At 37.7% G+C, this 27,059-nt stretch overlaps 2 protein-coding genes across 2 annotated transcripts in view; both read left to right on the forward strand.

Moving 5' to 3' along the window:
• Positions 1-27,059, forward strand: part of ptpn12 (protein tyrosine phosphatase non-receptor type 12) — a 79,754-nt gene that overhangs the window by 23,833 nt on the left and 28,862 nt on the right. Inside the window, exons 2-3 of the mRNA XM_003221488.4 lie at positions 17,689-17,797; positions 23,802-23,878. Of these exons, the coding sequence (XP_003221536.1) occupies positions 17,689-17,797; positions 23,802-23,878 (186 nt within the window). The remainder of the gene's footprint in view (positions 1-17,688; positions 17,798-23,801; positions 23,879-27,059) is intronic.
• On the forward strand, positions 987-17,762 carry LOC134299737 (uncharacterized). The gene has a single exon (XM_062983543.1). It carries the CDS (start codon positions 1,337-1,339, stop codon positions 2,954-2,956), a length of 1,620 nt encoding a protein of 539 aa, XP_062839613.1. The 5' UTR covers positions 987-1,336; the 3' UTR covers positions 2,957-17,762.

Raw genomic sequence — 27,059 nt, forward strand, 5'->3', positions numbered from 1 at the left:
AGTCTGCAGTGCCTTTCATGTTCTTTGACTCTTGTTTGGGCGCTGCGTTTGGTGGTCCCTATGTAGACTTGTCCACAGCTGCATGGTATCCGGTAGACTCCTGCAGAAGAGAGAGGATCCCTCTTGTCCTTCGCTGACCGTAGCATTTGTTGGATTTTCTTCGTGGGTCTGTAGATAGTTTGTAGGTTGTGCTTCTTCATCAGCTTCCCTATGCGGTCAGTAGTTCCCTTGATGTATGGTAAGAACACCTTTCCTCTGGGTGGATCTTTGTCTTGACTCTCATGGCTTGTTCTTGGCCTTGCAGCTCTTCTGATGTCTGTGGTGGAGTATCCATTGGCCTGTAGAGCCCAGTTTAGGTGGTTGAGTTCACCTTGGAGGAGGTGAGGTTCGCAGATTCTTTGTGCACGGTCTGTCAGGGCTTTGATTGTGCTCCTTTTTTGACTTGGGTGATGGTTGGAGTTTTTATGAAGGTATCTATCTGTATGTGTAGGTTTTCTGTAAACTGTGTGGCCCAATTGTTGATTGGGTTTGCGGATGACCAGAACATCTAGAAATGGCAGTTTTCCTTCCTTTTCTTTTTCCATGGTGAATTGGATGTTTGGGTGGATGCTGTTAAGATGGTCCAGGAACTTGCTGAGTTCTTCCTCTCCATGGCTCCAAATTGTGAAGGTGTCATCTACGTATCTGAACCAAACAGTTGGCTTTTTTTGTTGCTGTTTCTAGGGCCTGTTTTTCAAAGTATTCCATATAGAAATTTGCTACTACTGGGCTGAGAGGGCTCCCCATGGCCACTCCATCCTTCTGTTCATAGAATCCAGTGTCCCACTGAAAGTAGCTAGTGGTGAGGCAATGGTGAAACAGGGCTGTGATGTCTTCTGGGAAGTTTTGTTTGATTAGTGTGAGGGTGTCAGCTACTGGGACTTTGGTAAAAAGGGACACCACATCAAAGCTGATCAGGATGTCCTTGGTGCTTAGATTGAGGTTGCTGATCTTTTCTATAAAGTGTGTAGAGTCCTTGATATAATGTGCAGTGAGCCCAATGTGGGTTTGTAGCTGTGTAGCCAGAAATTTTGCCAGGTTGTAAGTCGGCGATCCAATGGCACTTACAATGGGTCTGAGTGGGATGGAGTCCTTGTGGATTTTGGGGAGTCCGTAAAGCCTGGGTGGGAGGGCTTCTGATTTGCACAGCTGTTGGCGTATGTCAAAGTTAATGGAGGAGTTCTTGATTAGAGTGTTAGTTTTTCTGGTGATTTTGTTAGTGGGGTCTTGTTTCAGTTTCTTGTAAATTGTGGGATCTAGAAGTTGTCTGATTTTTTCTTTGTATTGTTTTGTTTCCATGATTACTGTGGCATTCCCCTTGTCAGCTGGAAGAATGATGATTTCAGGATCTGAGTTGAGATCTTTGATGGCCTGTCTTTCTTTTCTCGTTATGTTGCTGGGGGGGAGTTTTGCATTTCTCAGGATCCTTGCTGTTTCCATTCTTACCTCCTCTGCTTCTTCCAAAATCCACAAGGACTCCATCCCACTCAGACCCATTGTAAGTGCCATTGGATCGCCGACTTACAACCTGGCAAAATTTCTGGCTACACAGCTACAAACCCACATTGGGCTCACTGCACATTATATCAAGGACTCTACACACTTTATAGAAAAGATCAGCAACCTCAATCTAAGCACCAAGGACATCCTGATCAGCTTTGATGTGGTGTCCCTTTTTACCAAAGTCCCAGTAGCTGACACCCTCACACTAATCAAACAAAACTTCCCAGAAGACATCACAGCCCTGTTTCACCATTGCCTCACCACTAGCTACTTTCAGTGGGACACTGGATTCTATGAACAGAAGGATGGAGTGGCCATGGGGAGCCCTCTCAGCCCAGTAGTAGCAAATTTCTATATGGAATACTTTGAAAAACAGGCCCTAGAAACAGCACCAAAAAAGCCAACTGTTTGGTTCAGATACGTAGATGACACCTTCACAATTTGGAGCCATGGAGAGGAAGAACTCAGCAAGTTCCTGGACCATCTTAACAGCATCCACCCAAACATCCAATTCACCATGGAAAAAGAAAAGGAAGGAAAACTGCCATTTCTAGATGTTCTGGTCATCCGCAAACCCAATCAACAATTGGGCCACACAGTTTACAGAAAACCTACACATACAGATAGATACCTTCATAAAAACTCCAACCATCACCCAAGTCAAAAAAGGAGCACAATCAAAGCCCTGACAGACCGTGCACAAAGTATCTGCGAACCTCACCTCCTCCAAGGTGAACTCAACCACCTAAACTGGGCTCTACAGGCCAATGGATACTCCACCACAGACATCAGAAGAGCTGCAAGGCCAAGAACAAGCCATGAGAGTCAAGACAAAGATCCACCCAGAGGAAAGGTGTTCTTACCATACATCAAGGGAACTACTGACCGCATAGGGAAGCTGATGAAGAAGCACAACCTACAAACTATCTACAGACCCACGAAGAAAATCCAACAAATGCTACGGTCAGCGAAGGACAAGAGGGATCCTCTCTCTTCTGCAGGAGTCTACCGGATACCATGCAGCTGTGGACAAGTCTACATAGGGACCACCAAACGCAGCGCCCAAACAAGAGTCAAAGAACATGAAAGGCACTGCAGACTAATTCAACCAGAGAAATCAGCCATAGCAGAGCATTTGATGAACCAGCCTGGACACAGAATACTATTTGAGAACACAAAAATGCTGGACCATTCTAACAACTATCATGTCAGACTACACAGAGAAGCCATTGAAATCCACAAGCATGTGGACAACTTCAACAGAAAGGAAGAAACCATGAAAATGAACAAAATCTGGCTACCAGTATTACAAAACTCCAAAATCAAAACAGTAGATGGGAACCAACACAATGAGGACTTGACTGAACAAAGGATGCCCCCAGGCAAGGGACAAAACATTTCCAGTGCCAATTAGGGTGATTAACTGAAACATTAATGCTGGCTCCCAGTGACAAAGAACTCTTGCCACACCTTGGACTCTACACAGATATATATTCTTTCCTTTCCTGACTTAGTTTATCCATACCTCACAACCTCTGAGGATGCCTGCCATAGATGTGGGCGAAACGTCAGGAGAGAATGCTTCTGGAACATGGCCACACAGCCCGAAAGACATACAACAACCCTGAAATAAATTAATGTCGCAATTTTTTGTAAGGGTATGATCTCTAGCCAGCATATGGAATTTAGTATGTCCTTGTCAAATTTAACAAGTGGTCATGAACTCTACATATTGTCCCCACTTTAACTTTTAAATATAGACTTTTCATTCTATAATGGTAGGATGCTGTTTGAGTTGTCTGCGTTAACTACAGAGACCCTTTTATGCCCGAATAATTTATTTTGTAGTGAAAAACTATTTGTGGTGGAGAAGGCATTTTAGCTGTCTGCGAACCAGCCATTACTGTATCTTGCTGGGTGTATAAATTTTGTTGTTACAGTTCAGAATTAAGAGGACAGGATCTTAGTTACACTGTAGTTACACGCATTGCGAAAAATATTTATTCTCTATATGTTTATCTATATAAACGTATGTTCTCTATATGTATCACTTGTTCGGGATTTACTGATACAGTGTCTATAACTTGACAGATAATGAACTTACAGGATTGTGTAATATTATTTTCTAAATAAATAAAACAAAGGTATCCAAAGTATTATAGACATCATTGTTCACTGCTGTCAAGTTGACTTGACACACCCATTTCTTTGAGAGCCCTTCCACATTTTCTAAACAGCTCTACTATGTTGCAATTTTACATTGTTCAGTATATTTTAATAGGATCCGCATCCTGTTCAAAAATATGTGAAGACATATTGGTGGACACATTACTTAAAGAAACAATTTAATGTTTTTCCTGGTGATTTAAGTTATCCTGAGATAAATCACCCTCACCCACTGCAAACGTCTGGAATGAAATGGAGTTGGGAGTGGTCTGGTTTTTTTTTTTAATTCAGTATTTTTTAGAAGTCATGGCATTTTCACACAAAACTACTTTAAAAAAAATCCTAAGTATTTGGTCTGTGTTATCATTACTTTTTGGATGTAACAGTTAGCATTTAGAAGAATTAAAGAGCAGAGCACTAAGGAGGGTTGGTTTCCTCAAAGAAGGTGAGCTGAGTGTTTTAGGCTTTCTACCACAGTAAACAGAATTCCATGTTTATGTCATATTCTATTTGCAGCTGAGCAAATTAAACATGTTTCTTGTTCTAAAAAGTTATCCTTGTTTATTTTGTATGGCATGTTCTTTGAAACATATCAATTTACAGCAGAACGAATTTGATTAGAAAGCACTAGAAAGAGGCAAGGTAATGCACAACTTTGCACCTCACTACTAGTACTGAAGTGCATAGTTTCACACTATTGTGCATCTTTGTTTCCCTATTTCCAGTGGCTTGTTCAGATTCTATGGGAAGTTAGTTCCAAAGTTTTGGTGTCACCATGTAGAATTCCCTTTTTTGACCCACTAGATGTCATTTCATGTACAAAAGAAACCCCTGTATCTGTCAGACAGTTGAGCTGAGAGTGTTTATCTGACAGGCAACTTAAACATGCAAGTAGTAGTGGATTAGCACCTTATTGTTTTGCTTTGTTTCAGGAAACTTGACAAAGAGGTGCTGCATATCAAATTAGTGCAGTTTGTAGTTATGTTTCTATCATTTACTGGCTAAAACCATGGAATAAAAGGTTTCATTGTCTTTTAGTGGCTTCCTGACCAATCAACTTCTTTTATATGTATCTATAGTCTAAAATTCAGTTCAATGTGAGTGGGAAAGTCTCTGAAAAGGAAAACCCTTATGTCAGTAAAACTTAGCATTTCACACTATTTGAGTATTAATTATTTGTTGTAAATGTATAAATGATGATTTATTGCACCTCTGTAGGTTTCAGTGTATCTCTTACAGAAAGTTGTGTTTGGTTAGACATAGGACAATCTTGTAAATAAAAAAAGATACATACAGTATTGTGGCCTAAATCTTTAGGAAAACTTTATCTTTCTAGTTGTTTGAGTTGTAGGTCATGTATCTGTATAATCTCTTGTTCCCATTTGCACATTTGAAGCTGTGTTTGGATTCTCCTTTTGCGCCTAGTTTGCAACAAGGCCTTCACAAGCACATTTTTATACTTGCACAATTTGATACTAGCCAGCATACAGCCTATTTTGCAAAACTGTAGAATTACTGCTGAGCCAGCTGCAAATCTTCCATATGTTATGTCTTGAAAGTAAAAAGTATGTTTTTCTTACTAATATTTTAATATTTATTGCAATAACAGTGAATGTAAATTTGAAAGTGATAGTACTCATGTCAAATATGAGGCGTAGAATAATGCTAATTTGGAAACCAAGTTGATATGAGCAGTAACTGAAAAATTTAGGAAGAAATGGTTTTTCACTTCTATACCTCTTACCCAAATTACTATGGTTACATAAACTATGTAAATAGACTTGGAATCCAATGGAAAGAAAAAAATGTGAGCTTTTCCAGTTTAGAGAAGACTTGTTGAGAAAAAAAGGGAAGGTCCCACTCACCTTCTGAAAAAGCCTGAAGTTATCATATTTGGTCACTGCTGCAGAAAGTGGAAACTACTTCCCGGGCTCTTCTTACATGGAGTATTCAAAGGGATATTCTTAAATTACCTTATGACATCCCTCAGCCAAATGGCCTTCAGTCCTAGTCTTCCGCAGCCCAATCAACAATTGTGCCACACAGTTTACAGAAAACCTACACACACTGATAGATACCGACATAATAACTTCAAACCATCACCCAAGTCAAAGAAAAAGCCTTGGCAGACCATGCAAAAAGAATCTGTGAACCCCACCTCCTCCATAGTCAACTGAACCACCTAAACTGGGCTCTACAGCCCAATGGATATTCCACCACAGATATTAGAAGAGCAGCAAGGCCAAGGACAAGCCATTCGAGTAAAGACAAAGATCCACCCATAGGAAAAGTGTTCTTACTGTACATCAAGGGAACCACTGATGGCATAGGGAAGGTGATGAATAAACACAACCTACAAACTATCTATAGACCCACCAAAAAATCCAACAAATGTTATGTTCAGCAAAGAACAAGAGGGATCCTCTCACCTCTGCAGGAGTCTACCATATACCATGTAGCTATGGACAAGTCTACATAGGGACCACCAAATGCAGTGCCCAAACATGAATCAAGGAACATGAAAAGCACTGCAGACTAACTCAACCAGAGAAGTCAGCCATAGCAAAGCACTTGATGAGCCAACCTGAACACAGCATATTATTTGAGAACACAGAAATGCTGGACCACTAACAACCACCATGTCAGACTACACAGAGAAGCCATTGAAATCCACAAGCATGTGGACAATTTCAACAGAAAGGAGGAAACTATGAAAATGAACAAAATCTGGATACCAGTATTTAAAAAACTCTAAAATCAGGACAATAAATGAAGAACAACACTCTGAAAACAGGGGAATTCTAGACATGAAACAATCAGGACCAACTAAGAACTCCCAACAAAGGATTCCCCAGGCAGGAATTAGCCAGGCTTTGAAGCTGCAAGGCTTTTCAGTGCCAATCAAGGTGATTAATTGCAACAGTCACACTTGCCTCCAACAGACAAGAATTCTTTCTTCCACCCAGGATCTTCCACAGATATATAAACCTTTGCTTAGTTTTCCAATATACCTCACAACCTCTGAGGATGCCTGTCATAGATGTGGGTGAAATGTCAGGAGAAAATGCTTCTGGAACATGGACATACAGCCTGGGAAACTTACAGCAACCCAGAGACTGAGACATTTTCGCCAGAATTACACATGACCCACAGCAGCACAGTACTCCTTAATATGTATTACACCAGATGGGAGGGTTAATAAAGTTGAAGACTCAGTAGAAATGTTCTTTTTGACTACTTGTTCAGACTCTGCTGAGCTCTGTCACAAATAAGGCTTTTGTAGAGACTGCATTCCTTGGCTCCTAGTAATAGGCAAAACAGGAAGGCTGCACATTTTTACCATGTTTTGCCCAGTTAAGAGAGAGTTGTGGTTTTTTTTGTAAAGGGTTTCTTTTATTACTCATTCATTGAGGGCAGCTTATTGTGATATCAACAATAACTCATGGCTTTGTTGTATTTAGACCAGTGCAAACAAAATGTATTGTGCTGCTGGATTGGATATTCTTACTGTTGCAACAAAGGGAGAAAATCATATTTATGGATATAGCTGAACAAATAAGAGGAATTTTGTTATGAGTATTGATTCATGTTCCATAGGTAATCTGTATTCTGACTAGGTTTTAAAGAATGTTTTGCCGTTATTGCTTTATGCCACTACGTGAAAGCAGCTTATTTGCGATTGAATAAATTCTTCTTTACCCAAGCCTTTCCTTACTGACCTTACCAATTGGATTAGTTTTAAATGTTTTAACTGATTTAATATTTTAATTTTTGATACTTGCTTTCTTAATCATCTATTTTTGCATACTGCTTTGAGATTTTGTTTCGGGTAATTTAAATGATGTATATATTTATTAAACTAAAGAAAATATTGCAGTACTATAATGTGCTATCTGTAGACATCCTGAAGGAAGCTTTTGAAGCAGGCTAAACTGAAAGGATATTTTGCTGTTTCTCCAAGTTACCTAGTCTTCTATCTTTAAATAGTGGTCATGAATAGTACTGTTAAAATCTTGAAGCCAAACTGCCGAAGGATCTTCTGCCTATTTTCTAGATGGCTATTGAATGACATAGGGCTCCATCTTCATCTCCACCGTATCTTTAAGTATTTAATCTTTGAACTGGATTTTATCTAACATATAATATCTCAAAAGCAAATTAATCAGAATGCTTTCCATATATATCTTCCTTTCCATGTGGGATCTGCTATCGACTGCCACAGCGTTACAGGCCTAAAGCTCCTCTTAGGCACTCTCTGCTCAAACAAATTGCAGGAGATTACATGAAATAAACTCTTCAGTCAGGATTGTGGATTTTTGTCAGCTAGTATTTGCAGTTACTAAGAGCTTGCTCAAATGTAATCCAAAGAAAAACTTTTTAAAAATGTAACAATGGGTAAATTAAGTACTGGGAAATAATCCTGGCTTCTGACTTTTGAATCTGTAAAAGAAAATCTTTCACATTTTGATCATTAAAATGCAAATGAATACTGTACATATTGTAAACATATTTTAGTTTGATACTTATAAACTTCCTGTGTACTTGCCCTCACCTCATTTACCTTCAAGTGTAAAGGAGACCTTTAATAACTGGGTATTTTACTGATTTGTTTGTTTATGACAGTACCTTGTTATATGTTCGTTTTGTTAAGGCTATTGTTTTCACATTTAATTGCTCTGAAATATAGGCATGGCATCTTTTAGAACAGTTGCAAATGGGTTCTTTGCTAAATGTTTTTATGTACATTTTTGCCATGCACCCTGAATAGTAAATGCAATTGCTGTGTTATAGAAAAAGTAAATGGCTATGACTAGGAGCCAAAATGATTATAGCGATGATTGTTTCTTACATATTCTGCACATACAGAGAATCAGTGTGCTGGAATTTAGTAGTGCTGGGTAACAGTTTGTTGAATTATTTTATCACAGTTTTGAAGTTATCCTACTCCATCAAATATCACCGTTTTCTACCATAAATGATCAAGAGGGCTTTGTTATAAATGTCATTGTTGTCTGCTTTCAAGTAATTTCCAATCTATCATGACCCCAAGATTTATTTATTTATTTATTTTCATCATTTCTATCCCTCCCTTCTCACTCGAAGGGACTCAGGGCGGCTAATAATCTGGCAAAATTCAATGCCAATATACAGTACAAACCAATATACAGTACAAAGATGACCAAATCATAGGATTTTCTTTGTAAGATTTGTTTTGAGAGATTGGTGCTTTTACATTTCTCTAAGGCTGAGAGAATGTGATTGGCCTAATGACAAACAGTAAGTTTCCATGGCCAACTGGGGATTGAACCTTGGCCATCATGTTGGTTCTTTATAAATATCATAAATTTATGAAACATTTATGTTATAGAACAAATAAACTAAAACAATTCAGCCATGGCTGGGGTGGGAGATGATTCCTTTGGCATTGTAAAGAAAGATTTTTTTTCTACAACTTACTTCCATGCTTTGGTAGATTTCCAAACATGTTCTTTTAAATGTTGCAGAAGAATTGAGCCCCCCAAGATTATTTCAGATTTGTGCCTGTGTGTGAGAATTATAATCAGATCATATTTATTTTTCTATTATGTGGTTACTATGAAGCATTTAGAATAATAAAGACACTTTCAAAGTATTATAAAACTTAATTCAAGAAAGCATTTCACTCATTTTAGAAAAAAAATCTAAAAAAGTTTTTCACATGTGTTTCTATGTCACATTATGAGACATTTGTAAAAGGGTTATTAATCAAGCCTAAATAAATGGAATTTATGTCAAAAGTACTATGGATCCATTAGCAAAAGCAAGGGCTTTTGCTGCATTGTCTTACGAAACAGTGACAATATAAGACTTGTAGCTATTCAAAGAAATATGTCTTTTGGGAAAGCAGTATGGAGATTTCCTGTAGGTTTTTGCAGAAATAAATAGCCTGTGTTATTCATGCTAGCATTTACTGTGTGCTTCCTCTTCTGAGTGAGCACCAGGGAAAAGATAAAACAATGGGTAAGGGAAAATGCTCATTTTTGAATAAATGGTGAGATTTGTGTGTGTAAAGCATTTTTAGCCAGGATTACTAATCATGGCAAGCTTGTAACAGAATTCAGTTTTGTGGTTTCAGTTAATAAAACATGAGATTTTTGGCTTCTTTTATGTAATCATCAGCCAGTTAGAATATTTGACATCATTTTTATGCTGATTGAATGGAATGGCAAGATTAAGAGCCTATAGAAAGGCATCAAAGCATGCCAAAATACAACTGAATAGCATACCCTCCTGGAACTGCAAATATACAAAAAGGTTCTCGGTTTAAAATTTTAGACTACTATTTTGACTGCTTCTGACCTGATAATCTCAAGATTGTATTATTGTACAGTTGAATAGGAAACTATTTATGTGTATTATTGGTATGTCTACAGATCTGGGAGTCAGAGAAAGGAAACAAGGCAAGGATATTTCATAGGCACTGTTTTTAATTTCCAAAGCAGGGAGAGGGGTTTCTGAATGTCATCTTCCTGCTTCTTGGCAGTGGGTTGGACTGGATGGCCCATGAGGTCTCTTCCAACTCTATGATCCATTACCAACCCTGATCTGACTTGCAAAGTGTTTTGAATATGACAGCAAATATCAGCTCCCCCCCCCCCCACCACCACCACCACCATTGGCACATTACCCAGAAGACCAGCAGCACACAAGGGAACCCAATGATACCAGTAGGGATGCCAGCAGGGAGCTGATACTGTTACCCTCAGTGTGATGATGCACAGGACAGAGCTTCAGAGACTATGCGCTTGATCATAGAATCACAGATTTATAAAGTTGGAAGAGATGACAAGGGTCATGCAAGAATCCTGCAATGTCATGAACTTTCAGAAATCTATATAAATGAGTGATGGCATCACGGTGACCGACAAAACAACAAAACTACAGGCCCCCCAACCTCGAAATTTGACAACACAACCCATCACCTTTAGGTTGATACAACAAAAAGAAAAGAAAAATAAAGTCCTAATTAGAGGGAAAGGAATAATTATTTTTATCCAATTGCTGCCAGTTAGAGGGCTAATCTCTGCCCACTTGGTCTCCTAGCATCCAACTCAGCCCAGGGGAAAGGCAGACTTAGGCCTCACTTAGGTCTCTTCCACAGATTATCTAATTTGCACTGGATTAAATGGCAGTGTAGACTCAAGGCCCTTCCACACAGCTATATAACCCATTTATAATCTTATATTATCTGCTTTGCACTGCATTATCTTGACTCCACACTACCATATAATCCACTTCAGTGTGCATTTTATACAGCTGTGAAGAAGGGGCCTCATATAATCCAGTTCTAAGCAGATAATATAAGATTATCAGTATACAGTAGAGTCTCACTTATCCAACATAAACAGGCTGGCAGGATAAGTGAATATGTTGGATAATAAGAAGGGATTCAGGAAAAGCCAATTAAACATCAAATTAGGTAATCGTTATACAAATTAAGCACCAAAACATCATATTATACAACAAATTTGACAGAAAAAGTAGTTCCATGCGCAGTAATGCTACGTAGTAATTACAGAACTGTATTTACAAATTTACCACTAAAATATCACAATGAATTTAAAACACTGACTACAAAAACATTGATTACGAAAAGGCAGACTGCGTTGGATAATCCAGAACATTGTATAAACGAATGTTGGATAAGTGAGATTCTACTTTAATATTAAATAATTACTGGGATAGAATAATGCAGAACAATATAATCTCTAAAACCAGGACAGTAAATAAAGAGCAACACTTTGAAAATAGGGAAATTGGAAATTCCACAAAGGAAACAATCAGGGCCAGCTAACACCTCCCAAGAAAGGATTCTTCCAGAAAGGAAGCTGAGAAGGGAGTGATGCACTGTGTATTACCAAAGTCATTATTATTACTATTATTATTATTATTGTGTTGCTGACAACCGTGAAAATGAATACAATCTGGCTCCAAGTATTCAAAAAACACTAAAATCAGAATATATAAAAATTACTGTGGTATAATAAAACAGAACAATACAATCTCTAAAATCAGAACACTAAATAAAGAACAACACTCATAAAACGGGAATTCCACACAGGAAACAATCAGGGCCAGCTAACACCTCCCAACAAAGTATTCCCATCATCAAAGTCTGGCAAATCCTCTGTTTTCTCAGGGCCACAGACAGTAGAAACATATAAAATATCGCAAAGAACACCACTCTGAAAACAAAGGAATTCCAGACAGGAAACAATCCGGGCCAGCTAACACCTCCCAACAAAAAATTCACTCAGGGAGGAAACAGCCAGGCTTTAAAGCTGCAAGGCCATTACATCCTAATCATTTTCCCTAATTGCAGCATTCATACTTGCCTCCAACAGACCAAAAAACCCCCCAAAAAACCAACAATCAGAAATATTGTATATTCACAATCTTTAGGAAATAATATCCCCTGATGGCGCAGCGTGTTAAAGCGCTGAGCTGCTGAACTTCTGGACCGAAAGGCCGCAGGTATGAATTGGGGGAGCGGAGAGAGCCCCCACTGTTAGCCCCAGCTTCTGCCAACCCAGAAGTTCAAAAACATGCAAATGTGAGTAGATGAATAGGTACTGCTCTGGCGGGAAGGTAACGCCGCTCCATGCAGTCATCCCACATGACCTTGGAGGAGTCTACAGACAACGCCAGCTCTTCGGCTTAGAAATGGAGATGAGCACCAACCCCCAGAGTCAGACATGACTGGACTTAATGTCAGGGGAAAACGTTTACCCTTTACCTTAACTACCACCAATTCCACAATACTTTATTTCCCATACCACCATACTTCGCCACAGCAACGTGTGGCCGCGCACAGCTAGTTACTATATAAATTAATACTGATGATTGCGTTATTACTGATTTAAATGTTGATATAGTAAAAATAAAGTAACTTGATAATTAGGTATGGAGTGATTTCATGATGTGTGATTCTCTTGGTCATTGTTGATTTCTTAAAGTAGACCATACCACCTCCATTTATTATACATAATAATAGCATACCTTGGATAATATCAAGAAGGACTTTACCGGTCTCAGTTTCAAAACAATTCCATCATCTTACATATAATCTTGTATACCTTCTTGTGGGTTAAACCGCTGTGCTGCTGAACTTGCTGACTGAAAGGTTGGTGGTGCGAATCTGTGGGACAGCGTGAGCTCCTATTTATAGCCCCAGCTTCTGCCAACCTAGCAGTTAGAAAACATGCAAATGTGAATAGATAAATAGGTACTTCTTCGGCAGGAATGTAGCGGCACTCCATGCAGTCATGCTGGCCACATGACCTAGGAAGTGTCCGTGGACAATGCCGGTTCTTCAACTTAGAAATGGAGATGAGTTGCACTACCCAGAGCTGAACCCGACTAGACTTAATGTCAAGGGGAAATATTTACCTTTACCTTCTTGTAAAATCCCAGTTTCCCTTCTCCCTCTCCCTCTTTCCCCCCACCTCTCTCTGTCTGAACAGTTTGGACTCTATCTTCTTTTAGTTCCCTTTGAGGAAATTCACACTGAATTCAGGAACAACGTTAAGGAGAAATGCAAAAATATCTATAGCCAAAATTTACCTTTGAGGTCTCTTGTTCATCTTATCTGCAGAGGCAAAATCTACCCTAGTTCTAACTAAAATCTGTCAGCAAATATGGAAAACAGAACAATGGCCATCAGATTGGAAACACTCAATGTATATTCCAATCTCCAAGAAAAAGGGGACCACAGAGATGGCAGTAACCACAGTCCTATTGCATTAATTTTCCATGCAAGCAAAGTTATGCTCAAAATTCTGCATCAAAGACTTTTACCATAGATTGAGAGATAAATGCCAGATACCCAAGCTGGGTTTTGAAAAGAGGCACCAGGAATCATATTGCAAACATGCATTAAATGATAGAGCACACCAGCGAATTTCAAAAGAAAATCAGCATGTGGATGTGCAAATCAGCATGTTCTTTATAAATTATAGCAAAGCCTTCCTTGTATAGATAATGAAAAAATATTGATAGTTCTTCAAGAAATGGATGTGGCACAATATTTTATTGTCCCAATTTTGACTGGAAATGACCTTGGCAAGAGTTAGAACATAGTTTTTTTTATACAATTGCAACTGATTAACATTATAAATTTCTGCAGTCTGGTGATATATTTAATAAGGGAGAACATTGGTGATAAAGGTTGTGGATTGTGTGTACACTAAGGTGAAGGGTTATACATTGTGTAACAGCCAGTGGGTTTAAAAAAATAATTTTTATTAATAATACAGAATTGCTTTATGCAGTGTATAAAAAGAAAGGGAAACAGAAAAGGGGAAAAGAAAAAAAATCCTTTAAAAACTCAAAGAACAAAAAGGGGTTTTGGGGTCTCTTAACGTCCATCTACTTTTTGGTGTAGTCTTCTCAAAAAAAAATATTCTTAAGTACAAAAAGAGAAATAATTGCCTTTTCTTCTTTTCTTCATAACTTCCCCTTTTTCTCTGTAGCTGCTTGTGGGCAGTTATTTTCTTATGAATCCTTTCTAATTTATATTATTTTCATCTTGGCTATTTTCAAATAGTCCTTGATTGGTTGCCAGTCCGTTTGGGTTTCTGGTAGCCCTTGATGTGCTTGTATCAGATAGGTTAATCTATCCATATTCATAATCTCAATTATTTTTATTAGCCAGTCTTCGATCGAGGGTGTTTCCTTATGTCTCCAATTCTTAGCATATACCCTTCCTCTTGACCTTTAGGAGACAGCTAAAGACCTGGTTGTGGAACCAGCCATTCAGCCCATCATAGGAATATTTAAAGTTAAAGTGAAGGTTGAAAGTGCAATGACCCAGGACTGTTTACATACAATGGCTGTGTCTTTGTGGGATATATGATTTTTTTAAGCATTTTATTTATAGTTATCACAATACATTAAAAGAAAAGAAAAAAGGCTAGGAAGGAGGCAAGTATAATCCAAGAACAAAAAAATAAGAAAAAGCAAAAAAAAAAAGGTGTGATATATGATTTTTAATGTAATGTGTTTAATAATGTTTAATGTTTTATTAGATGAGGGTCAACGTTGATGTTTTATACTGGTTTTATTGAGGGCATTGAATTGTTGCCAACACTGTGAACCGCCCTGAATCTCCTTCGGGCTTGAGAAGGGTGGTATATAAATACTGTAAATAAATAAATAAATAAATAAATAAACCTCAGTGACTAGATAATTAAATAAAGTCTCCTTATTTTTTTGTCTAGATTCAACATTCTCAAAAGAAAATACATAGGTTTCAATTTAATTTTTATTTCTAACATTTTTTGGATTTTTGCATGAATTTCTCTCCAATATTTTTTGGCCGTTTCACATGTCCACCAAGTATGGAAGAACATGCCTGTCTGCTTTTTGCATTTCCAGCATTTATCTGGTAGATTTTTATAGCATTTGGACAGATTTTGTGGGGTGATGTGCCATTGGTACATCATCTTATACCAGTTTTCTTTTAAGTCATGTGCATGAATATATTTGATTTTATCATTCCAAATTTTCTTCCAATTTTATTTGTTGCCTATATTTGCCATCCATTTAATTGTATATTCTTTAATTTGCTCTGTTTCTGTGTCCCATTCTAGTAGTTTCTTATAAATTTTGGTGATTACTTTTTTCCGTTGTCATTATTTTGTCCCAAAAGGAATCTTTCTACAAATTTTACTTTTTTGTCTTTATTAAAATATTTATTCATCTGTCTGTGTTGAAACCAGGAGACATTTTTTAATTTCTGATTTATTTCTTCTTGCTTTCTTAGTTTATATTCTCCTTTATTTTTTTATCAGTATGCCCCTATTAGTGGGCCAATTTTCCACCCTAGATCTCTCCTCTGGATCTCCTTAAGCAGTGATATCCACGTAGGTGTTTTCATTTACAATTTCTCTTTATATTTTTCCCAAATTTTTATCATGAAGACCTAATAAAGTGATTCCCAAAGTTTTTTTTTTCTGTTTTTCTTTTGCCGTACCAATTACATGAATGGCAAAGCATTTTCAAGTCAAATCTTTATATAGTCAGTATTTCCAGTCTTTCAATATTGGCCCAGTCCATAATCCATATTAGCCTGCAGGCTTCATAATATAGTCTCAAATCTGGTAAGCCAAATCCACCATTTTATGTTAAATTGATAAATTTAATTCTTGTTTATTTCCCCTGCCATACAAAGTTTGAAAGATCCTTATTCCATGTTTTGAAAAACTGCATATTTCTAATTACAGGTAGAGTTTGAAATAGATATAACATTTTTGGTAAAATACTCATTTTTATTACGGCCATTCTTCCCATTAAAGATAGTTGAGGTATTTCTAGCTTTCCAAGTCTTTCTTTATCTCTATTTTTGTTCATAGTTGTTTTTCAAGAGTTGGGAATTTTTGATGTTATTGTGAGGCCTAGATATTTAATTTTGCTTACGACTTGTAGGCCAGCTATTTCTGACAGTTCTTTCTGTCTCTCCTTAGTCATATTTTTTGTCGGTATCTTTGTTTTATTTTTATTAATTTTCAATCCTGATAGATGCCTGAATTCTTCAATCATATTCATCCAGTTTCTTATGTTTTCAATTGGGTCCTCTATAATACAAATTAAATCATCAGCAAATGCTCTGAGCTTGTAGTCCTCTTTTCTAATTTTAACTCCAGTCAAAGGTTGTATCTTCTCTTATTTTGTTTAAGAGGATTTCTGAGGCCATTATAAATATCAGTGGGGACAGAGGACAATGCTGTCTTGTCTCTTTGAGTATTTTGAAACTGTTAGATTCCTTGGAATTAATTGTAATTTTAGCCTCTTGGTCATCGTATATTGCATTGATAGTTTATTAATATTGAAGTTGGAAAACAATAAATTCTGCTGATTTAATCAATAATATAACTTCTTAAATATCTGTGGCAACTATATAACTTTTGAAATACAGCATTAGAGCATCTGAAGAAGTAGATTGAAATCCAAGAAAATGCATGTTAAAATAAGCCATTGTTAATGGTGCTAATCTATCTGTACTCATTTACTTTTTATCTTGTTTGCTACAGATATGTTTGTTGAGTTCGGTGGGGATTGTGCTCAATGAGATTAGAGGGAATTGAGATATAGAAGGTACAGATAGTAACACTGCCTTATTAACAGTGACCATGGACAAAACAGTGGTTGGCGATAACATAAGCCATTCTTGTATAGGTGTGCTGATTTCTGAGATTTAATACTCTCTGACCCTTTCGAAGACGCAGCTGAACTGCTCATTTGTATCAGTCTGACCAAACTGCTGCTACTGTTGTGCTTGCATTTGTGTGTTAATTTGATGGATGGGTCTGAAAAATTTAAATTTAAGTTTGGGATCAGTGTGACTGATGTGATGTGTGTTTTACTGATCAACCTCTAATTGCAATGTAGGGTTTGACTATAGTACCTAAGATGATGATCCTGGGAAGGTCGTGGGTGGACTGTAAATTCTGCAGGAATTCAGTAGTGTTCTTCACATAACTGGGGATGTTGGTGCCATATGGTCTAAGGATATTATCCATACACCCAGAAGCACCAAGTGCGAGTGTTCAGGACTTGTTGAAGGCCTATCCAGGATTGCCTTGTTTATGTATTTTGGGTAATAGAATGTCCCTGGTCAGTACTCCTGGGCTGTATCAATTCTTGAATTTGATTAAAAATACAATCTTTGGATTCTCCAGTGTGATTCTATGGTCCACTTTGCCAGATATTGGCGATAGAGTCACAGTGGAGGACCTAGAGATTTTTGGAATGGTGTTATCCTAGTTTAAGAGAAAAGAGTTGTTTTTTATTTGCTTTTCCATTTTCACTGTTCCTTAATCCCAACAAACGTGGAGGGCTGAATAAGGCTGACTAAATGTATTCATATAAAGGAGGTGCTTTGTCAAAAAAGTTTTCCAAGCAGCTGAAAAAATAGCATAATTCTGAACTTCTTAATTACAGAGGCTGAGGAGGCTGTCAACAAAGTATAGAACAGAGAAAATCTATCCAACAGTCACTGGAGAAAAAGAAGAAAATGTGAAAAAGAACAGATACAAAGATATACTGCCATGTAAGTCTGATTCTTCTTTTCATTGGACACTTTAATAACAATTATTAAGATATCTTGCCAGTTAACATTTACAGTTTCTTGAACTGATAAATTACACAGTAATTATTTGCTGAAAGGAGTATTCTTTAAGATACTTCATCTGCCTAAGTGACTTGTTTTGTTTCTGTGTCACCTCCCTGATTCTATTTAAAAACTTATTTTCAAAGCTAACAATCTGCTAATGCATTTGTCTCAAAACCAAGGTTGTAAAATCTTTTTTTGCATCATCACATACATATATACAAGCTAGTATAAGTTTTTCTTAAATAATCACTTAGTTTGGTTCTTACAAGAGACAGATGGATTTTTATAAATAAAGATAGATGGTCTGATTGTGCATTAAACTCTGAATATATTTTTTAAGTTACAGCTCTACATTTTCTTTCTTTAATTTATGTTCTGCCCTTCTCCTTGAATGGGATCCAAGGCTGCTTCCAAAAGTTTTTTAAAATATCACATTATTTTATATACAGTAAAAAGGATTAAATAAAAATATATTGAAAACCATGGTTAAAATAGTTAAAAATACATTTAACACATAAGCTCTGTCTCACACATACACACACACATATAGTACAGAACACTACTTCATGCACAACACTGCTGCTATAATATGTAATATTCAAACGCCTTCCTAAGTAAAAAGGCATTCACTTGCTAGCAGGGTGCTAGCAAGGTGAGGTCCAACCAGACCGCTTGTGGAAGGATGTTCCACATCCTGTGTCCTCACCAAACATGTTTCTGAAGATACAGCCCTTTCATATAATCTGGAATAAAGCTGTGTATGACTTTAAAGGTTGAAACCAGCACTTTGAATTGTTTCCAGAATGTGATGGGAATGAAGAGATTTCTTGTTGGAATTTTTGTCAAGATCTTGGCAGTTATTTTTACATAAAGCAGTGAAGCTTGCTTGCTGGCCTATTTATATTTATTTAACATCTATATACAAAAACACCATTATGGCTCTCCCCTTTAGAAGCCAATCAGAGAAGGCTGTTAGGGTGAACAGAGTGGCAGACTTACAAGGAGATTCTAAAGAAAGATAGTTTAATTCAAAAATCCCCTCAAATTAAGGATCTGAGTGAAATACAAAAAATTAATAAAAATGTTTCATGGTTCCAATATATGCAAATTAAAGAAGCTTTTAAAAATGACATAAAGATAGGATTCACAACGGAAAATGGTTTTCGGGATATTTTGACCCAAAGAAAGAACAAAGTAGTATCAGTCATATATAATTAATTATTAGAATGGGAAACGGCAGATGCGGAGATCACCAATTCAATGACAAAATGGGCACAAAATATAGGCAGACCAATAAAATTAAATGAATGGGAAGAAATTTGGACGAAGAAAATGAAATACACATATGCAACAGAACTTAAAGAAAACTGGTTAAAAGTAATTCACAGATGGTATCTGACACCAAAAAAATAGGACTAATGTGGAAAAATGCAAAAAAACCACTGCTGGAGGTGTAAAGAACAAGTTGGTTCCTACTTCCATATGTGGTGGAATTGTAAAAAGCTAACTAGTTATTGGAAGGTAATACAAAAAGAATGTAACAAAATTTTAAAATTAAATTTGGAGTTGAAACCAGAAATCTTCTTATTAGGCCTCGTAGATCAAAAAGAAAAACTGGACACAAACAAAGATAAACTTTTTACTTATTTTATAACTGCAGCGAGAATCATAATCGCCAAATATTGGAAATTAGAATCTCCACCTACAAAAGATCTGTGGATAGATAAAATTATTGAGATAAAAGATATGGATAGATTAACCTTTTTAGTTAAAGAAAATACAGATAATAGAATGAAGAAAACGGACTGGACAGATCTAGAAGACTATCTAAAGGAAAACTACACTTAAGAGAAACCAGAAAACTGGAAGAAAGAAGAAGGGAAGTCAACCCCCCCCCCCAATATACCCCAAGCATTAGCTTATCCCCCCTCCTCCCCACCCCCTTACCCATTCCCCCCCCCCTAGTCGTAGTTTAAACCTCCCTCCCCCGGATGATCCCTCCCCAACTTCCCTGTAGGGCCTCCTATGTAATTCAAAAGCTTTAATAAAAATTATATAAAATAAAAATATATTTATTTAACATCTTGTACTTTTCCCCAGAGTTGGCTTACAAAATTGAAGCAAATACAATATAGGTAAAAAGAAAACATACAGACATGCTTATTCATAGATGTGGGCGAAACGTCAGGAGAGAATACTTCTGGAACATGGCCACACAGCCTGAAAGACATACAACAACCCTGTGATCCCGGCCATGAAAGCCTTCGACAACACAATGCTTATTCATTAATTGATTCTATTGCCTGCAACATTAAGAATAATTTTAAACACCCATTAAAATAGCAGTTTAAAAAACATCCACAAGGTGTTTTGCAAGGTGATCTTGAGTATTCAAACCATAGAATGGTAATCTTGTTCATAAAACTGGATTGTTTTTTAAGGAATCAAAGTAATTCATGTTTTCCATTTAAATAATAGAAAACAGAAGACATTGACATTTAACATAGACCAGTAAATAATCAACTACAGGCTGAGCACCTCTTGTTTGGAAATCTGAAATACTCCAGAATTGTCCACATGGGTGGTTGGGAGAGGCATAGCTTTGCTTTTTGATGGTACTGTGTACATAAACTTTGATTTTATGCATAAAATTATTTTAAAAAATTGTATCGGAACACCTTCAGACTATGTGTATAAGGTATATATGAAACATAAATATATTTTGTGTTTAGAAATATAGATATCCAAAAATCGGGGGGAGGACAATCCAAAATCCAAAAGACTTCTGCTCCCAAGCATTTCAGATTTATAAATAGTACTTACAAAAACCAAAATCTGCTAAATCATATGATTCAGAGATTTTGTTTAAGAAGAACACATTAATGGTTTAATATATCATTGTAATGACTCATCTATATAAATAAAAATGTACAGTAAATGTCCATTTGTTCAGAACCTCAAATTTATTTATTTATTTCCAATAATTATATCCTGCCCTTCTCACCTGAAGGGACTCAGGGCGGCTTACAATGCTGGCACAATTAGATGCCTATACAAAATCAATCCACAATACATAAAATCAATTAAAACTATTAAATACAATATAAAATTACAGTATACAAATCTCCCAAAATACTTCACCAATTGCTTTGAAATTTTTACACAATGTAGAAATTGAACAGGTGTATTTTTTATGTTTTCACATACCTACTATGATATAGATGTCACACCTATGACAGGTTAAAAATGCTTTTCTTCAAAAACAGCATCATCTGCTGGACGTCCAAGCAACACATGCTATACTACATATTTGAGAATTCTATTCCAATCTTCCCTAATGCATTGCTATATAGAATTCTCATAGATTTTGATTTAGTTTCACTTTGATTTAATTGCATTGGAATTCTCCACTGCCTGGAATATCAGTATACCAAGAGAACACAATGTATAACTGATGCAGTTCGACACCACTTTCACAATCCAGGCTCAATGCTAGGGGATTGTGGGAGTTGCATTTTTTGCAGCACTCTTTGGCAGAGATGGCTGAAGACCTTGATGAACTACAACAGTTTCCATGACTTCATGCCTTTGAACTGGAATGGTGTCAAAGCTGCACCCATTCTCCAGGCAGAGAGCCAAAGGAGATGGCAGCAGTGACTTACCTGTTCCCCGTACGGGCTCTCCAAGGAGCTGTAATGACAACAGGGAAAGGCCAGCGGTGGCGGCTCCTAGGACTAGGAGGAACCCGGCCAGTGGCCTCATGGCAGAGCAGCAGTGAAGGAAAGGGTGGGGGGAGACACAAGAGGCAGGCGAGGCGGAACTCAAAGCAGCGGGCAGCGGGGCCAGGTGGCATGGAAAGGGCGGGCACTCCTGGTGCTCCAAGCTGCACCCTGCCTCTCCCGTCAGTCTTACAGGGCCAGAGACCCAGGAGCCAGGACTTCCTGGAAGGAACACCCTCCTCTGGGGTTTCAAGCTGTTTGGACTTCAACTCCCTGAATTCAATTGGACTGGTTTTGGGGAAATGACATCCAAAAAAAAAAGAGGAAGTGACTCAAAGGTTGAATGCCGCATACAGAATTTATTTATTTATTTATTTATATTCCTCTTTATTTCTTCCTCTGAGCCCTTACACATAGCCATATAATCCACAATATCTGCTTTGAACTGGATTATCTGAGTCCACACTACCATATAATCCAGTTAAATGTGGATTTTATACAGCTGTGTGGAAGGGACCCCAGATTATCAAGGCAGAAAAACCCACAATATATGCTTTGACCTGGGTTACCTCAGTCCACACTGCCATATATCCCAGTTCAAAGCAGATATTGAGGGACTTTCATCCTTGATAGTCTGGGTTATATGGCTGTGTGAAAGGGCCCAGAGTCCACACTGTCATATAACCCAATTCAAAGCAGATAATGTGGGATTTAATTCAGCTGTGTGGAAGGGGTTCAAACCGACTCACAATCAAAAAGATTACACCTTAAAATCTTCTTATATAAATACAAATGTAACTGTTTCTTGGTTCAAAATCTCCAATTTCCCAAAATTCTTCACCGATTGCTTTGAAAATGGGTCACAACATGGCATTCGAAAGGGCACATGTTCTCGTGTTTTTACATACCTTCTATTATATAGATTTTACACTTGTGACAGGTAAACTTATGTTTTTTAGCAAAAATGCCATCTCCTGGATGTCAAAGCAACACATGCTATACTAAATAATTTATGCTCAGGGCCAATCTTTAGAATTCTGCAGTTCAGATCTGCATATGGATTGCTTCTCACATGGACAATTATATGTTGCGTGTTCTAGAGTTGCCAGACCAGACATTCTCTATATCTGCACAGACAATGGAACAACAAAAAATATTGTATATCCACAAGCATTATGAAATTACATATATTCGAAACTAGCTCTTTCTATTTTCTTTCTTTTCCATTTAACCAGACTTGGCCACAGCAATACATGGCCGAGTACTACTAGTTTTAAAATACCTTTAAAAGCATAAAAGATTACATTTTTGCTATTTTTTATAACTTAGAATTGTATTTATACAAGTCATTCTTGTGTGAGATTATCTTATATAAAATTAATCAGATTATATAATGCTGAAAGCTAGATTACTTTTGCAGCATGATTCTGTTTGCTTTCTTTGGGCAATTTGAGATAAATTGCTTATGTGTTGCATTTGGAGTCGCCCTGGTGGCAGGTGGTTTTTGAACGTACTACTTTGTGTGGATGGGCAGGGCTGATCTAAGACGTCTTTGTCTGCCTGTATTAGCAGGATAATCTTTCTTCAGTCCTGGGATCTGTGAGTGTTATAGTGTCTCCCACTGAGGGAGTCTCCCACTTGAGGGAAGCTCAATCACTTAAATGGCAGTGGACAGGATATAACTCTCTTCTCCATAGGAGTGGCATGTGTTAGGAAGAGCAGCTAAGGTGACTGCCATCGAATCCTGTTGTACACTTCAGATTTTGCTGCCTAACATTTGTTTTACTCTGCTTAATAGAAGGGCTGGTCCTGTGGTGAGAGTAAATCTTAATTCCCAGAGAAAGGTTAAATCATATCGAGTTGCTAGCGCAGGATAATTAAAATTAAAGGAGAAGGAAAAGGGAGTACCACCAGCAGTAACTGAAAAATAATGCTATCTCCTGCTACAGGAATAGCATGTAGGAGGATTCTATGTGGTGGATTGCTTCTCGTGCCATCCCAGAATGAATAATCATGGTAAATTCAATCTCTCATTTGCCTGACACTGCCTAATAGTAGGGCTGATTCTGTGGTGAAAGTATATTGGATGTAGGAGGGGGAGTTACTTAAATTCTGCTGAAAGCATCTTACACAAATCTGTGATTTATAGAAAAATGTACTAACTTTACAAATAATATTTGTAGGCACTCAAAGTAATTCTTCCTAAAATTTCTGTATTTCAGTTGACCATAGCAGAGTTAAACTGACTTTGAAAACTCCCCCACAAGATTCAGACTACATCAACGCAAATTTTATAAAGGTATGTAGGATTATTTCACATTGTTATCTGAAAAATCTAATTTCCTAAAATGTAGACCAAATTTATACAATGGTTTGTTTAGTGCTTGATTTATTGTTGTTGAGAAAATTGATAGCATTTTTATTTTCAAAAGGAATGCAAAAATTGAGTACCCAAAACTACTAGGGCATGAAGACTTGTCATTTACACCAGCATCACAATTGAAAGACCAAAGAAGATAATACTGTATTTCTTCAATTCTAAGACACACCTTTTCCTATATAAACATATATAAAAATAGAACATTTCCCCATTAAATTCCATGTAACTTATAAGAACTTTGCAAGGGATCTTTTTTTCTTCTGAAAAGATCAAACCTAATTGTTCTGATGTATTTAAAATAATACAGCTTCTTCGTCAAGTTCTTTAACCCCCCCTACATCAAACCTCCCCTTTCTAGCTGCCACTGTGGCTCAGGAGCCCGTGGGAGGAATGGGCGGGGTTACTGCCAATATTTAAAGTGAAACAGCCACCTTGAATCCCCTCCGGGATAGAGAAAGGCAGGATAAAAACATCGTAAATAAATAAAATCTATACATATAATAAAAGTTAAAATCTGTATGTGTGTATGTGGCATGGGTGTCCACTCACACAGACAACCCCTGGCCTCCACAAACAAGCTATAGTTCCCAGTGCTGAGGAGCCAGCAAGTCACTCTCCCAGAACATTGCAAGTTATACCAAGCACATCCCTGTGTTCCTTTCTCTTCCATTTGTATGACCCCGCCCACTGCCTCTTAACCCTTTCCTACGGCACACAGCAAACAGAGGAATTGATCAGCAACTGAACATACTGGAGAGGTTTGGGGAGAATTCACTATTTATAGGAGTCGTAGGGACTGGGATGTAGAGTTCACCTGCAATCCAAGAGTACTCTGAACCGTGCCAACGATGGACTTGGAACTAACTTGGCACACAGACCCAACATGGCCAAATTTGTATACTGGCGGGGTTTGGGAGTGATTGTCCTTGACATCCAGGAGTTATAGTTCACCTGTATTCAGAGAACATTGAACCCATCTGATGACGGATCTGGACCAAACTTGGCACACAAAATCATCATTGCCAACTGTGAATATTGGTGGACTTTGGAGGTTTGGGGCCCTTGGTGGCACAGTGCATTAAAGCGCTGAGCTGCTGAACTTGCGGACCAAAAGGTGCCAGGTTCAAATCCCGGGAGCAGAATGAGCGCCTGCTGTTAGCCCCAGCTCCTGCCAACCTAGCAGTTCGAAAACATGCAAATGTGAGTAGATCAATAGGTACATTCCGGTGGGAAGGTAATGGCGCTCCATGCAGTCATGCCGGCCACATGACCTCGGAGGTGTCTACGGACAATGCCGGCTCTTCGGCTTAGAAATGGAGATGAGCACCAACCCCCAGAGTCGGTCACGACTGGACTTAACGTCAGGGGAAAACTTTACCTTTACTTGGAGGTGATTGACCTTTATCTCTGGGAGTTATAGTTCCACTGTATTCGGTGAATTCTCTGAACTCCACTAATGACAGATTTGGACCAAACTTGGCACACAGGCCCAATGCTGCCAACTTGAGGTGATTGACCTTGGCATCAGAGAGTTATAGTGCACTTGTATTCAGAGAAAACTGAACCCAGCAAGCGATGGATTTTGACCAAACTTGGTATACAGACCCAACATGGCTAACTGTTAATACTGGCAGGCTTTGCGCGTGATTGACCTTGCCACCAGAGAGTTATAGTTCACCCATATTCAGAGAACACTGAACCCAGCAAATGATGGATCTGGACTAACTTGCCACACAGACCCAAGATGGCCAACTGAATACTGGTGAGGTTTGGGGGTGATTGAATTTGGCATCTAGGAGTTACAGTTCACCCTTATCCAGAAAGCAATGAACCCGGCTATCATCAGATCTGGACCAAACATGGTACACAGACCTAACATGGCTAACTGTGAATACTGGGGGTTTTTTTGGGAGGGTTGACCCAAGAATTTTGGGAGTTGTTGTTCACTGACATCCTTATGCATTTTCTAATGGGAGCATTCATAAAAAACAAAAGCAAAGACTGAGTTTTTAAAATAAAAAATAGCATAACTTATGACCACACTGATACTACCTAACATCCAAAAAACAAGGCCCTTTTCAAATAACCCAGGCATCACCGGGTATCCAAGCTAGTAAATAAATAGAACAGCTTGGGAAGCTTCCATTAGAGCCTGCGCAGGTGCTGTATTCTCCATAAGTGTGGATTCTCAGAGAACCACTTGAAGAAGCACAGTTACAGGTAAGCAACCTGTCCTTATGCTGAAATTTTGTCCGAGGTCTGTAGTTACAGTGGTCCCTCAGTGTTCGCTGGGGTTTGTTCCTGTAGATACCAAAATCTGCAGATGCTCAAGTACAATTAAAAACAATGGCATAGTAAAATGGTGCCCGTTATATAAAATGGCAAATTCAAAGTTTCCATTTGTAATTTAAAAAAATGTTTTCAAGGATGGTTGAATCGATTGATGCAGAATTTGTGGATGTGGAGAGATGACTGTACTTAACCTTAATTTTTATACTAAGTCTAAAGACTCAAGGGCATCTGTCTTTTTTATTTTTAGTCTAAAAAGGTATCTTGGATATATGAACATAACTCTGTGTTAATAAGAGTTATACTATCTTACTCTTGGTTTATATAGAAAATGTGGCACAGCCTTTCTGCATCAGCTTAAAATGGCTATTGTACTATGGGTAATTTTAGGTTCCTAGAATCTTCTATATGCAGCATCCTTTTACTTTTCTTCCTTCCTTCCATTGGTCACACTAAGTGAAGTATAAGAACTCCTTTGATAGCCTTTCAGTGAAATCCTTATATTGAAAAGAGGAGTTATCAGGCATTTTGGGGAGGGGAGGGGATAACTGATTCACTTATTGTAGGAAGATGATGAGGAGGTGAAGTGACACACATGACACAAACACATGGGAGGGTTAAGAATGCTTATTTTGTTGTTGACTCACTTTGCGGGTGTTTTATATTTTTATTGTTTGTAAATGGAGTATTTGTTTACTAACGTTTCTCCTTGGATTGCGGAATATGTGTGTTTATGCAGATGTTTACAAACCTATCTATAGCTGATCATTTATGTCTGAGAAGAAGTTTATCGTGTATTTTAAACTGTTTT

This window comes from Anolis carolinensis, chromosome 5, assembly GCF_035594765.1.
Source record: "Anolis carolinensis isolate JA03-04 chromosome 5, rAnoCar3.1.pri, whole genome shotgun sequence".
NCBI lineage: Eukaryota > Metazoa > Chordata > Lepidosauria > Squamata > Dactyloidae > Anolis > Anolis carolinensis.

Excerpts from the sequence above, each read along its gene's own strand:
- LOC134299737 (XM_062983543.1), top strand. The coding sequence starts at position 1,337 with ATGATTACTGTGGCATTCCCCTTGTCAGCTGGAAGAATGATGATTTCA.